Source organism: Lissotriton vulgaris, chromosome 1_1 (genome assembly GCF_964263255.1).
Source record: "Lissotriton vulgaris chromosome 1_1, aLisVul1.2, whole genome shotgun sequence".
NCBI classification, from domain to species: Eukaryota; Metazoa; Chordata; class Amphibia; order Caudata; family Salamandridae; genus Lissotriton; species Lissotriton vulgaris.
In genome coordinates, this window is record NC_141685.1 from 962,170,158 (window position 1) to 962,185,826 (window position 15,669).

General features: G+C 44.1%; 1 protein-coding gene across 1 annotated transcript in view; it reads right to left on the reverse strand.

The window, feature by feature from the left end:
* MYO1A (myosin IA) overlaps window positions 1–15,669 on the reverse strand; it is a 359,821-nt gene that overhangs the window by 109,580 nt on the left and 234,572 nt on the right. The window contains exons 15-16 of the mRNA XM_086959948.1: window positions 4,845–4,907; window positions 3,608–3,808 (exon numbers count right to left, since the gene is read on the reverse strand). Of these exons, the coding sequence (XP_086816074.1) occupies window positions 3,608–3,808; window positions 4,845–4,907 (264 nt within the window). The remainder of the gene's footprint in view (window positions 1–3,607; window positions 3,809–4,844; window positions 4,908–15,669) is intronic.

The window sequence follows — 15,669 nt, forward strand, 5'->3', positions numbered from 1 at the left end:
GGCCTGATCCACTGCCGGCCTGCGCGCCCATCCTGGGCGCCATCTTGGACACTCCACCACGAGGCCGCCTGGCCCCAGATCGACCTCAACCCTGGGCCTGGCCAGGTCTCAGACTTCCCGGCACCACCATCCACCCAGGAGGTGAGCGGGCTACTTGGCAAGTCAATGGGGGAAAGAGGTGTCGATGGCTCTCCCCCGCCAGGTGCCGCTCGCCCATCGCCTCCCCGGGCGCTGGCTCCACCCCCCTGCTGGGTGTCTGGACTCCCTCATCCCGGACCTCCCGACCTCCAAGTGCGAGGGTCCGGACATCAAAGGGCACCAGCCCTATAACTGGGGCAGCTCCAGAGCAGGAAGGCAGTTGTATCTTGGAGTCGAGAGACGCAGAGAAGAACTCATCCTTGACGGACTACTGGCGCTGCCATAGCTCTGTCTCGTGCACCATCGTCTTGCCTGCTGGTGCTGCCGCAACCTTCGTAACCTTCATATCCTTCATCGTCGTCGGGACCTGCTGGCTCCGCCGCGGACCGTTTGCATTCGCCATCTTCATCGGGACCTGCTGGCTCCGCCGCGGACCGTCGTTTCCTTCGTCCATCTCGGGACCTGCTGGCTCCGCCGCGGCCCGATCATCTAGAACGCCGAGCTCGAGGATTGAGAGCTAGTTTCATCTTTTGGTAACAAGACTGTCCCGCTACCCTTTTCCCAAGCCAGAGACCAGAACCGAGGGGACCCCTGAGTCCAGACCTCCTTGTACCATTCCATCGTAACCTTAAAGAATTGCCTATAAAGTCTCGTTGAACTTTACCCTTGTGTGGTGTCCGTCTGTGGGGGGGAAGTTACTTGTCTGTACGATCGCTGGAGACGGCTCTCCCCGGAGACCTCTCCCCTAATCCTCGGCCGACCCTCCCGGTCCGTCTAACAGTATTGTTTACAAAACACCCTACAACTGCACACTGCTCAAATTAGGACACGGCCTCCCTAGCTAAATCTACCACACTAAAAATATCCTACTACACTACGATACTCGGACCCAGAAGTTAGAGATGGAGTTTTGTGCATAGCACATCTTCTTTATGACAATAACCTAACAATCCTAGTTTTTTTTTCTCATGATGATTACTATAGGTGTCCACTAGGGGCATGGCACCTTGTGCACAACAGATTTTTGACAGCATGCTCAACTTCTGAACCTTCCTGAAAGTAAGTGCAACATAGATGTTTACCTTTTCTCTCTACATACCAATTTGCGTCAAAAACTGTCCTCAACGTTGTACTGTGTGTAACTAGATGGGCATGTTCACCCCACCTTCTAATGTAACAATATAGACTTAACTATGGGGCGAGTTTATCTTTCTTTCCCACCAAAATTGGATTGGCCTAGCTGAGGAGACTAATAGAACCTCCACATAATAACCTTCTCCATTCAGACCGAGGCATATTCTAATTCTGATGAAAGCACGTGAACCCTTTGGGTCACTTACCTGTAAGGGTTGAAACATGTCGACTTGGTTTTAGTGTGCGGGGCCTAGTTTACCCTAGATTTGTTTTTTATCTATACTAAAAAAAACATTGATTAAAATGGATACCTAGGTGGATACATTTTTATTCTAGACCCTGCCAAGATAATATTCTCAAAAGTGCTCCCTGGGATACGCACAAGCCCATCCTAGGTTTTAGGGACCAGAATGCAATTGATGATTAAGAATTCATCTACTAGAGTGGATGAGGGTCATAAGAAAACAACAACTAGGATTGCTGAGCTATTGTCAAAAAGTATGGTAATGTAGTAGGAAACCTTTAGTGTGATGGAATGAACTAGGGAGACTGTGGTCTTCTAGCGCCATTTGCAGAAAACTGGTTTTCTCTCTCCCCTTCCCGGTCTGAATGATTTTTTTCTCTCCGGTTTTTGTTAAGAGAAGTGGTATTTACCATATGAGGTAAACATGCCACCCTATTCTGCCCAACTTGTATTGAAGGTCCAAGGGCCTGATTACAAGCGGCCTGTGTAGGAGGAGATAATTATTGCCTATTCTGCCTTTTTGGGAAATTAGACGCAGATGTAGGTGCTTACTGCATTTTTCCCCTTGTTAAATTGTAGCAGGGTTGGGCTGAAATGTAACACAGGGAGCAATCTTTATTGCACCTGTTGCTTACTGGGTGCAATAAACATCGCTCCACTCATCACTGCGAGCAGGATTACAATTTCAGAGGACAGTTGTAATCAGGCCGTAAGAGTGAAAAACAGACATTTACAGTGTCTGGAAGTTTAATAGCGCCAGAAATCATGCCACTTTTTTCACATATAAAGAGGGGTCTCAAATATTTCATCTGGACTGCTCTTAACCGTTGATTAATTTGAGCTGGTGATTTCTGGTGCTCCAAACCGCCACTTAATTGGTTGTCAATACTCGGCACCGGCACTAAATTGTCAACACTGCACTTTCGTCAGTCTGCCACATGGTGGCGCTGCTCATATAGTTTAGAGATGAGCATAACAATGGGTGTTTATGAATACAATGCACACACAAAATTACTAATACCAGCCTCACCACCCATTCCTCTAGCTTTGGAGATCTGGAATAATCTAAACTGTCGCACTTGCAGGTGAGGGAGATGGTTAGTAGTTGTTTTGGCTGCAATGACAGGGGCGATGGGTGGTTCAAGCTGCAGTGGCCTCCTATGAAAAGCCCTGGCACTTTAAGCACTGCCTTAACATACACCATAAAAGTGAATGGATTAAATCTTAACCTGGACAATTATATAATTTAGCACAGTATTTGATCTTGAGTTTAGGGTCCTGGAATCAGAAAAAGATGACTGGCATTGGCTGACTAATGGACCCAGAAAGAGAGAAGGGGAGGAGGCGGGTGTCGCCTGAGCTCTTTAGCACAGCAGTATATTCTTGTACCAGGAGTGGGATGCATGAATGCTGGTACCAGTTTCCACAAATGCTTTTTTGCCTACACAGCAATATATTCTAATATCTTGTATTACTGGGAGAGGAACAAAACAGTATTGACAGAGTTACAACCCAGTCAACTGAAGTTTCCACTAGTAACATAAGCACTGTAGGTTCAATGTCATCTGTCACAACAGTTTTTAAAATCTTTACATAGGAATGTATGACATTTTCCCGCTGTATTTCTCCCCGCAGGGAATCACAACGCGGTCGTTACAACGACAACGTTGTGATTCCGCATACCATTACTTCGCAAGTCAGAACAACAACTTCCGACTTGCGGAGTAATGGTATGCGGAATCACAACACGGTCGTTGTAACGACCGCGTTGTGATTCCCTGCGGGGAGAAAGATTTGTGGTAAACATTGTTTACCTTACATAGTGCTTTATCCCCTTACTCACAGTGCTGTTTCACTTTGGTCACTGCTCTGATGAGATAATGTTAAAAAAATAATTTCAAGGACAATGAGACAACTGGTGGCGAGATCTTAGGGCAGCATGAATTTTTTAAATTGTCAAAGAACTAATTCCATTGGTTACCCTTTACATGACTAGCATAGTGGTCATCTTGATATTCTGTTACTGTTGATGGGTGTAAAGTTCCAGCCTTGGTGGGGAAGAGTTGCCGTCACATCCTGTTGCTACCTTACCTGGCCAGCGTAGTGCTTGATTTCGAAGCAGTTATCACGCATGCCTTTCACTGAGATCATCTTCTCGTTTTGGCTCGCTCTGCTCTTGAAGTGCTCGTGACTGCGAAACGCCTTACTGAGTTTGGAGAGGAAGGTGGCGTCGGATACAGTTCCAGGGCGGAGACACTCTTCATCCAGGAGGGCCAGGATACCCTTTGTGCTCTACAGAGAAGCGAGGAAAGCCAGAAGATTAAGCAATCTGCAGGTTCACACATATGTTTATCTATTGAGGAAAGTGGATCAAGTCTGTAGGTGGCACTAAACATCTTGTCCCAGCACAAGTAGCTTAAATAACATTATGGGGTCGATTACGATTTCGGGCGGAAAGCCTCCTCCTGACAGTCAGAATCTCCTCGACCACATCGGAGCCCTTTCGACCGACTCAGCCGGTTTCCATTCTGATTACGATGTTTGCGGTCAGAATGTAAACTGCGCTGTCATTCGGACTCAGTTCCAAGCGACTCGCGGAGTATTTGTGTCGGTCGGAACCACACTGTACACCCCTATGGACAGTGTTTACGCTCTCAGGATTATTATGATGTCTATTTCCAACAGCCTTTCCACGTTGGCCTGTCCAACACGGAAAGGCTGCCGGAAAGTGACTTTGGGGGCCCCTGGCTAGGTCCCCTTGCCCCTGCGGCCTACAGTTGATGGCCAAGGGGGCAGCTAAGAGACCCCCCTGTAAAACCCTGCACGGTGTGGCAGGCACCGTGGGGTGCCTGTGACAGAGTGCAAGCTTTTCCGCACACACCCCATTTCCCCATAGGAGCCTGTGTTATGGTCAGTTGTCAGACAGAACACAAGCTGCCATAGGGAACAATGGGACTCCAACCCAACAGTGCTCAGTCGTATAATATTGTAGTGGTCGGAACCGCTGACCGCGTGTCGGTCGATCCCAATTAAGAGTCGGTGTTGGGCGGAGGCTTTCCACCGCAATCGTAATGAGGCCCTATGTATTATCTATGGACTGCGATGTCACAATGTGACTAATTTGACTGACAACTTTTACATAAATATGATGTTTTAGAGCACAAACTTTGTGTAGACAGAAAGCTGCTTTGCTATGCATACCATGTGGTGACAACTTCAGCCACTTGAGCGAATGACAGGTCTTTGCTAGGTTGATGTTGACTAACACCTTCAAAATAAAACAACCTATAATATTCTGATAAGACAACAAAGGAAACGGGCTACTCACATCTTCAATCAAGCTGCAGATAATGGTGTTGTCTGTATAATCCACTGGAGTCCACTTAATCCCCTTAGAAAAAAAATAATGCCAAGGTTAGGGATCAGAAGACATTCTACTAGAGAAAGAGATAAACTTTTTTAAATAAGCATGGAATTTTGCAAAGCGACCACTGCAGGGCTGACGGGCCTGCTGAACAAAGTCTGGTTATACAGAAGATGCTATCAGGCCACGGCTATATGACAGCTTTAAATCTACATCCATGGATGGTTGAGGATCCTAGGGCTGAAATGGTGAAACTCTTGATTTAGCTCAGTATCTTCTTGGTTGGAGTTAGACTGCTTTTATAAATCATTTCAATGTAACAAAGAAGTTGATAAGGATTGGCCATGGATTCCTACAGTGCTAATGCAAAACCAGGACAATTAAAATAATGTTTCAATTATTTCCAACAGTTTGACCCTGTGTTCTTGGAACGTGGGCAGTCTTATTCGTATAGTTGCAGATGGTCAAGTTATAAATGCATTTTTGGAAGTCATTCAATATCCTCTTGTTTCAAGAAACATGGTATGAAACATCTTTTCCACTAATTGGGTATATTGAATGTCAAACACAAGCCTCGAAAGAACACAAAAAAGGTCTTGTAGAGTGGGGACTTGCTTTATATATTGTCGCTATTTTGGATCTGAGAATACCTAAATTGGAATTTTCTGTGCCAAGGTATCATAATTCAGGACTAGGAAGGAAACTGGCCCCTTCTGTAGTGAAATGTATACATCAATCCACAACTCAAGGAGTAAAAATATAGTCTTAACAAAGACAGAAACAATTATTGAAAACCTAAATCTTCCTCCAGAGATGCCCTGTGCCTTTTAACTGGAGGTTTTCCTTTTAACTTGTTGAATGTTAGAGATGGGAGTGGTGATCATAGTTACCCAACAGGACCACTTATGGAATATTCCCACTCAAGTGAAGAGAAGTCAGAAGTGGGTTGAGGGCATTGAATGGGTGGTTTTCGTAAGGATCAGCCGATAGCGCCAACATGTGTTTCCAAGTCTACAGAATCTGTTTTAGATTACACTTTTGCAAGTTTCACCCTATTTTTCAACAGCGATCTCTTTCTAAATTAAGCTGAGGTCGAAGAGTGACCACTTTTCTCAAATAACTGTTTTAGAGTATTATAAATCAGTGTTTCAAAGTTTAGCAACCATAACAATTCACCCTGAAACATCCAATTTGAAATAATGTCTCAACTGGACAGGTGAGATTACCAATCAGATGTCTCTGTTAGCAACAAAGACCTTGCAGTAGTGGGACCAATAAGAAGAATTTTCTCCCTCACCTAATAGCGGCAACTACCTCTTAGAACGGACCAAATTACACAGGACCAGGTAGCTGAATTTGTATAACAAAAATAGACAAAGGTGAACAAACCTGGGCAAGCCAGGCAATGCAACAATTGGGTCATCAAATCTTTATGAGAAGAAAAAACAAGCATTTGCAATGCAATAGGTCTCGCATTTTTGAGATTTAGAGCAGTTGGCGTTGTAAATGACAATATCTTTTACTTTTGTGTTCTTGTTTGTTGTGGATGTATATGGTGTGGTGTCAAAATATGTGGGTTGCATTGGAATTGTTAGTTATGGAATTGTGTGGTGTGTAGTGTATTTGCATATTTGAAATATGTGGTGTAGTGGATAGTTGGATCGAGAGCTGCACAGAATAGATAGAAAGGAAGATAGAGAGGCATAGGTATTTTGTGCAGGAAGTGGTGAATGAGTTTGAGACAGACAGAGGAGCAGAAAGAGTGTGTGAGAAAGAGCAAAGTGTAGAGTAGGTCACAGACGTATAAAGAGGGAGCGCAAAATAAATTTCACGCCAAAATCAAACCAATATGCTGATTTACTAGCTGAGTGAGGTTTTGCAATGCTGCGTGCCTTCAGATGTGTTATATGAGTTTTAATAAAGATTACACCCTCTGCAATCCTTGTCAAATTAAAGTTCATGGAAAACTATAGATTCCGTATCCTCCAGTAGAATTGCGCCCGTCCCATGCGTTGAACTAAGAACATAAATGAATTGCCGGTTATATGGTGTGGGACACTGGCTCCCCAATGTTAGCTTTTCACAATGTAATGAAAATGACACTATTACTACTACTATTATTACTACTATTGTCACAACAGACACCCATGTTGTTTTCTGCAGGGAGCTCCTTCCACCATGAACAAATAATAATGAGGAAAAACTGCACTGAGCAGCCGGCACAGCAGTGCCCCTCATGTTTCAGATGAGGGGGTCACGGCACTATGCAAAAGTCTGCCCCCTTGCGAGGTCTGCCAGCCTGACACACAGGTCTCACATCTGGCTACTTACATGCCTTACAGCTGCTGACCAACTTCTAAAAAGAAAAAAGTCCAAGTTTCGTGATTTCTGCCGGGTGCCCTGTGTTTGTCTAGTGCTTTATGAAATACAAGCCTCAATTTCGGAAAGTTTATGAATATTTTTATATTTTCAGTGACGCATGAGGTTTTATTTATATGCCAAGTATTTTATTTCTGTGGATAATAGCGAGATCTGATTAATATTCTCTGGCTCTAGAAGTGACAGGTGCTATAATCTTCTCCCTGGTAGAGTCAGACCGCTGCACAGAATAACTCTTTTTGCTTGAAAGAGCTAATCCTCTCCTAATGAACAATAAATTACGATTGATCATGAAGTGTCAGGCCAATCACTTCTCCGTTCTGCCCATCGGAGACCAGCTCTCTGCTCACTCAGTGGGTGCTGCTGAGCGCGCTCTCCCTTACTCAAAAGTACCATGAAACAAATAAAAGCCCTTAAAAGTCCCGCTTTACAGAGAAGACTAACTACTGTTCTAACCCATGTGGCTTCAGTATGCTAGGTTTCCCAGTTTAAAAATAAAACACAAGAGCGTGAACTAATTCTGGGAGACTCTTCCTCTGTCTGCAAAACATTGGTTAGAGTTTATTTATTTTGCACTTTAATACAGCAAAGGCGCTTTAAAAGAACACATGCTACATTGCACAAGGACAAATTCATTTAACGGAACAGGGTGCTAAGGTGATTTGCCCAGATTCACAGGATGTTTGAGCAAAAAAACCAGTTTGAAGCGTTAACATTCGGCTCTAAATGCAAGTGCAAGAACAAAGTGTTTTGGTGTTTAGAAACGAGAGCCGGTTCGGCACACGTCACAAATAAAGCACTGCTTGCTCCCCCCAAAGAGGCCCTCTGGTGCTTGGATCAGTGAGGCTTGTGCTATGAACTCTTTCTGTAGCAGGTGTGCAGCTTTCCGTCGGCCTTATGCGTGCACTGAGGAACAAGACTATCCGCACTGTGATCACTGCTTGACATCTGAGATGTCTCCTCAGTGCCACGACCCGTCTGTGGGAAGCAAGGACTACTTCCTCACAGTGAGACCGACAACTACTGGCTGGGACGCCCAGGGGGTGTAAGGACATTGTCAAACTGGCCAGGGCTGTCTGTGAGGTACGCAGGCCTCGACGGAGTGAAGGCAATGCCAGGGCCCGGCACTCAGTAGAGAGTGCTGATCAGACTAACATAAACTTGCCGTGGTTTGCACGCGGAAGCAGATATTGTCAACCACGGCGAAAACTGCCTGCAGATGGCAGAGTAGTAAAGGGATGGGGGAAGCATAAACAGGAGGGAGGGGGAAAAGCGAGACACGGCCTGTCGACCATGAGAAGTGTGAAGTAGGGGGCGGGGGAGTGGATGCCTGAAGTGAAGCTGCTGGCGGCACCACGCTGGGGAAGCAACAGATGGCTGGCTTTGATGTGGTGATGCAATGGGGAAGCCTGTGGGGAAATGTGCGTGCTTGTGTGCTTGTCTTCAGGTGAACTGTTGGATATCCGCCTGATTTTCTCCGATGGTTTGAGAACTTTTTTGGCCACTAGAATTCTCCCCTATTTACATTCCTGCGGAATGTCATAGGCTCGACCTAAAAACATTGCAACCGAGCAATGCGGTATTGTAAAAAAAATTGTTAAAAATTAAACCAATCTTGGCAAGGAAAACAATTGGACTTCGGAGACAATATTTTAAAAAGGCAGTTTCGAGGGCAAAAATAGCAAACGTAATGAATCAATTTGGAAAACGCACATTGTAAAATAGTGTTGTGTCACCTCAGTTGACATAAATATATATATAAACGCGGTTGGATTTGTTGTCGTCTATATCACTGCCTAAAAGAACTGATGCATATGGAAGAAACTGGTAAATAAATGAGCAACTTAATGCAAATTATGAGGGGTGCGGCCCGTCTTTCCCGGGAGACCGGGTATCTTGGTTAAATAAATATATATATATATATATATATATATATATATATATATATATATATATATATATATATATATATATATATATATTCACAGAAAAAACCATAGGTTATAGTCCATATATAGTTAGGAATTTGCATTTGCAAAACCTTGAAAATTCAATGAAAAAACCATTGGTTTTAGGCCATATATAGTTAGGGATTTGCATTTAGAAAACCTTATTTTACTCGCATAAAACCATTGAAATTCCATATATAGTTATAAGCGCTAACTATATATCGCGCACCCGCAATCCACTGCTGATGATGTCACATATTACATCATTCATGACATGGTTAGTGACATCACTGATGACATCACTGATGACATCTCAAATGACATCACTGATGACATCACTGATGACAACATCCAGTGACTGTATGTTTCTGTAAAGTTAAAATATGTCTTACATATTGAAGAATGAGTGGATGTATAAGTGTCTGGATGAAGGATTTAGTAGGTGCATGACTGACTGATTGAGTGAGTGATTAAATGTGTCTCACTGAGTGCATGGGTTAGTGACTAAACTGTTTTAATTTGTGCATCATTATATCTGTTGTTCTACAAACTGCTGCATATGTTGATCAGTAGCTATATGAGTAACTGTATGGGTTATTGATTGGTTGTCCAAGTATTTGTATGGGAAACTGAGTGTGTGTGTATGGGTGGCTGGGAGGTGTGTGACTCTGTACATAGATGTGTGAGTAGTTGATTCACTATATGTATAGATTCAAAAGTGCATGTGGAAACAGCTGTATGGGCGGTTGACTGTGCATGAGTGTATTAGTGAGTGAATGGATATCTCAGTGCTACATGTCAAATTAAGTACATATGTAAAACACAGTACATGTGAGAGTTGACATCTATAAATAACTGTGCATAAGAGCCAGTGAATGTGTGAGTGGCTGTATGGATCATTGTGAACATGTATCAGAGATTGTATAAGAGAGTAAAGTAAATATGTGTTAGTATATGTTTGAATAAGTAAGGTGTGTATAACTGTATAGTTGAGAAAATGGAGGTGTGATTGATTTTTGGCATAACTGACTAGGTGTGTGAGTAACTCCATGGATGAGTGACAGTCTGTGACTGTCTCTTTACACTGATTGTATCTAAGGTTATATTAGAGTCTGAAGAGGTTCATGGTATTATCACATGAATGATATCATCAGTGATGTGATCAGTCATGTCAAATGAGATGTTATCAGTGATGTCATTTGAGATGTCATCAGTGATGTCATCAGTGATGTCACTAACCATGTCATGAATGATGTAATATGTGACATCATCAGCAGTGGATTGCGGGTGCGCGATATATAGTTAGCGCTTATAACTATATATGGAATTTCAATGGTTTTATGCGAGTAAAATAAGGTTTTCTAAATGCAAATCCCTAACTATATATGGCCTAAAACCAATGGTTTTTTCATTGAATTTTCAAGGTTTTGTAAATGCAAATTCCTAACTATATATGGACTATAACCTATGGTTTTTTCTGTGAATTTCAATGGTTTTTTAATAGCAAATATCAAAAGCTGTCAAATGTCAAGTACGTGATAGGTAAAAACGTTTTCGTGTTTATGCACGCTGATGTGCTTTGAACGCTACCCCCCCCCCACTCCCCTCTTTTCTCTTAGTAGTACTCTCTCTTTGCAGATAGTGAACGGTAGTTAACGCAGACCTTTACCCCTGTTGTAATCCGTCGTACCTGCTTGTCTCTCCATTTGATTGATTATTATCCAAGCATTTACTGTTTTACAATTGGTTCTCTTTGGATCATTCTCTATTTACAAACAAGCACAAAGTCGCAATACTCTGTTTAGTCTTTGCAGATAGTGAAAAATCGTGTAAAAAAATAAAAGTAATCGAGCAAAATCAGTAGACCACTAATTCGATCTCTTTTTGACCTCGGTAAAATACAAACATTAGGAACAACCCTTCATGAGAAATACGAAAATAGTGAAATGAACTGAGCTCCACACCATGAGGGCTGCAAGACAGCTCGACTCCGCCACCCACACCGCCCAAAATAACGACAAACCCTATGCAAATATTATAAATATACACAACACACCAGCAAAGAAACAGAGTAAAACATTTTATTAAATAACTATTTACATAACTATTTTATACTTTTTATTGCCCGATCCGGCTAGCTCAATCGATCGAGCATGAAACTCATGCACTGATAGCAAGCGTTGAGAGTTTGTAGAACGATGGCTTCAGATTTTCCACATACGGTGTAGTAGCGCGAACTGGGAGGGGGCGTTTGGATTCTACCCCTTCCCCAAATAAGATTTTCATACGTGAATGTTCGTTCATGCTTTTTGTCCCTGAGTTGCTTCCATGTCACTGCCTTACAGAAATGGCATAAGTCCTGGTTGTTGAGTGCCATACTTCAGAGTTCTAAGCAGCTCTTGTAACACTGTTTAAACCTTATTTGCACCTGCTGCAGCTTCACTATTCAAAGTAAGTGGGGTCCATTTGTGGACCTGACTGCATTGGAAAACAATGTGATACGGTGCCTCCCTAAACCGCTTGACGGAGGCCCCCGAGGGGCGGTGAGATGGCGCGGACTGAGAGGGGGCACTTGGCTCCTGCCCCCTCCCCAAGTCGTGTTGCCCTGGTGAGGCCTGAGATCGCCCCCGGCATAGGCGGCCGGCTCCCGGGATCCGGCGGAATTTTTTCCCTTTTGAAGAATCTTCCATTCTGGACCTTGTCCCACAATCCGTTTGACCTGAAGACACGCTGTCGTGGGGCGCCCCTTTACCGTTTTAGTTGCCATTCCGCCCGCTTTTGGTACTCTGTGCCTCTTCCGCCATTCAGCTGTTTACCGCCCGCTCTTGCGACTACAACGTCTCGCTCACCATGTAGTTGAGTTGCTCCCGCTCTTAAGATTTAACCGAACTTTTTGGACTGCTGAAAGCGGTTGTATTCCGACCGCTGGTTGGTGGAGACATTTTGACTATATTCTGGACCTGCATTGCCGCGTAATGCGTCATAGGACGCGACGCGTTAGCGCACCCGGAAGTGCTCCGGTGCGCAAGGCGCAGCTTCCCGGAAACGATCCAGAGCGCGCTGCGCAGCGCGTAACGTAAGCATAACAGGTCATGTGACTTGTTAATAAAACTTTTCATTGGTTCATTTTACTTTTCTTTTCCTAATTATGTAAGACTAGGTCATGTGACCTAAAAATAACACTTTTCATTGGATTAAAATTTTTTTTTCCCAAACGATGAAAGCCCCACCTTGTTTCTGGATGTTTCAGACTGAAGCTGGCGTCACCATGAGAGCACCACCATCTCGTAGCTCCGTCGTGGCCATTCCGCAAGCAATCATGGCAGCCGCTCCCCACCGGAAGCCTGCGGGAGTCGACGGCCCCCAAGACTTTTGTACAATCTTCAAGGCTGAGGGGACGCTTTCGAGAATGGAACCCAAGCCCTGGCACACAAGCGTCCGAGTTCCAAGGTGTCCCAGGGCCATTTTACTGGACCAGGCCCAAATCCGAAGAGCCGGCCGCCATTTTAAGAGTCCTGTGGAAGCCGCCTATCGCTGCACCGCAAGAGTGGGAGCAACTCAACTACATGGTGAGCGAGACGCTGTAGCCGTAAGAGCGGGCGCTAAACAGCTGAATGGCGGAAAAGGCACAGTGTAGCAAAAGCGGGCGGAATGGCGACTGAAACGATAAAGGGGCGCCCCACTACAGCAGATAAGCCTCCGCCATGTGCTTCAAAACTGCATATGTATCTCGTGATATCAAGGTTGGGCAACCAGTACACAACAAGCAGTTACGAGTCCCATTTACACCGGCGCCATTTTGGGCGCGGCCGAGCAGGTCCAGGATCTACTGAAACATAACAAATGAGGCTGACGTCTCTGAAGCAGTTGACGAACAGCAGGACATAGCAAATAAACATGAACTCTCTAAAGCTGTTAACTCACTGCAGGACAAAACAAGTGAACCTGAAACCTCTGGAATAATTGTCGCTCAAAAGAACAACACACAAAACTCTGTAGAGCCTGAAGAAAAAAAAACAGAAGGGCACTGTAGTTTCAGACACACTTAACACTAATGACTAAACAAAGATATCGTCTGTTTATGAAGCAGTTATCATCTTGACAGAATTGACAAAGAAGTGTACAGACACCAATGCTATTAAGAAACACAAGGAAATCCTAACGCATCAGCATTCTCGGAAGAGGTTGACACAGATAACATCTTAAGGAACAAAGAAAGACCTGTTCACTCTTGACACCCCAGGTGCTGTGTATGTTGCCCTATAGTGCTGCATCGAGAAAACGGACAACCCTATCGATGTGGATTTTTCATTATTGATTATTGTAAAGAAATGGCGACTCCCCCCTTTAGCAGATTAGCTAAATGTTTGCGTAATTTAGGCATAAAAGTTATATTATTGTTGTTGTTGTTGTTATCGTTATAGTTCTGGTTAATTTCAAAAAATGGTTAAATATATTTACAGTTTTTGTTGCGTTCGTTATATTTAAATGTTAATAAAGTTTTAAAATCTAACTTTGTTGGAGTGCTATATATGTTTAAAAAATCGGGTGAATGGGGCCTTGAATCGGGTTATTGTCATGTGTGGGCTTTGCAAGTGTACTGCTACAAGATCGGACATTTCAAACTCAAATGCACGTTCTTTTTCTTACCTTTCCGAAGCATGGAGCGCAATAGCAGGCAGAGAAAGGGTGATGCACGTGTTGAACACTGCCTGGCCTGGCAAGTTGCTGGCAGTGCCCCCCCGCCCGCTCCTGAAAGAGGGCACACACACACCGCCGCCCCGAGTACTTCACAAATCTTTAAAAGACCATGCGCTTGTTCATGAGGCTTAAATGGTTTATCACCCCTTCTAGAACCCCTGCATCGACCCTCTGACGTTTCCTGGAAGAATTAGCACGTAACACAATACCAAGCCCTGTCAGCTGAAACCCCCGAGAAATCATGGGGCATATTATCAAGGGGGTTTATTTCCGCTTTTTTGGCTTTAAAAGCCAAAAAAAAACAGAGATAAAATTATCTCCCTATTACCAAGCTGTCGCTAACACCAGTTAGTGACAGCTAAAAGGAGATAGCGACCATCTTGGGCCCCGCTTTGCATATCAGTGATATTTATCACTAATGACATGCAAAGTGGGCGTGCCAAGATTTTAGCGACTGGAAACAGTCCCTAACCATCGCTATCTCCTATTACCAACTTTTGGAGATATTCGCGCTAAGCGCGAATATCTCCAAAACCTAACACCTGCCCTGAGCAGTTTTAGCCATGTTATCCAATGGAAAGTGGATAACATGGCTAAGAGCATTTGCTGGATAATGCATGAATATCGCTGACTTTTCAACGATATTCATGCATTGCGGCCGTTTTTTATCGCATTCGCGATAAACCTTGCTAATAGCAAGGTTTATGTGCGATAAAATTCGCCGAAGTGCGGCGATAATTTTTGTCTCTAAACAAGTTAGAGACAAAAATTATCGCTAGTTGTTGGTAATATGCCCCCGGGTTTTTCCTTGCAGGAATCGGGAAGCGAAAGACTAGCACTGAAATCAGTAGTCTCACGCCTGAATCGGGAGGGTTGGCATGTCTGGATACTCTACAGCTGGGGCCATAAACTACATCCGCAGGGCTAGGTGATAGCCTAGGTCCGGCCTGGACAATCGGACACAGAGGAAGAGGAGTGTCAGAGGGTGCGGTAGTGAATAGGGTGAAAGGGAGGTGTCGGGCGGGCACAGGGTGTGATTCTCAGAGAAGAGCAGCGCAGATGGGGGGAAGTATATAGCCCATGCATGAGAGAGAGAGTGGGGGTGACCAGTGCGTGGGGGAGATGCTTGCGAGGGTGGGGAGCCATGCTGAGGATCGGCGGGGTGCAGAGAGTGGCCCTGGTCAAGGCATCTAAAATGGCTGCCGTGCACGACAAAATTGTGGCATTGGACAAAAACGCAAGATGGCGCAGACAATGTTTATCAATAAGGATTCATTTATAACAAAATATTTACTCGCAGTGACAAAATGGTGGTCAACACTTCCTGATTTCCATCGAATCGAACGTTAACAAACGTCACGCAGCAAAAAAAAATAAAAAAAAGCTCACGCACAGAGCAGTTTTTAGCCATGTTATCCAATGGAAGGTGGATAACATGGCTAAGAGCATTTGCTGGATAATGCATGAATATCGCTGACTTTTCAGCGATATTCATGCATTGTGGCCGATGTGCGGCGATAATTTTTATCTCTAAACAATTAAAACGAAGCACAAAATGGCGAATTCCCGTTTCGCTACCAGTTTGCGGCCCAGTTCGCGGCCCGTGAAGCGCTTCTGCCGTGAAAAATCATTTTTTTTTTATTTTCCCCACGGGACCCTTTAATAACCCCAACAACATTCCTAGGGGGTCAAGAGGGGTATACCTTGCCCCCTTTCAATAAATTCCCCCTTCGTTTTTCACCTCTTCTTCTCTCTCGATC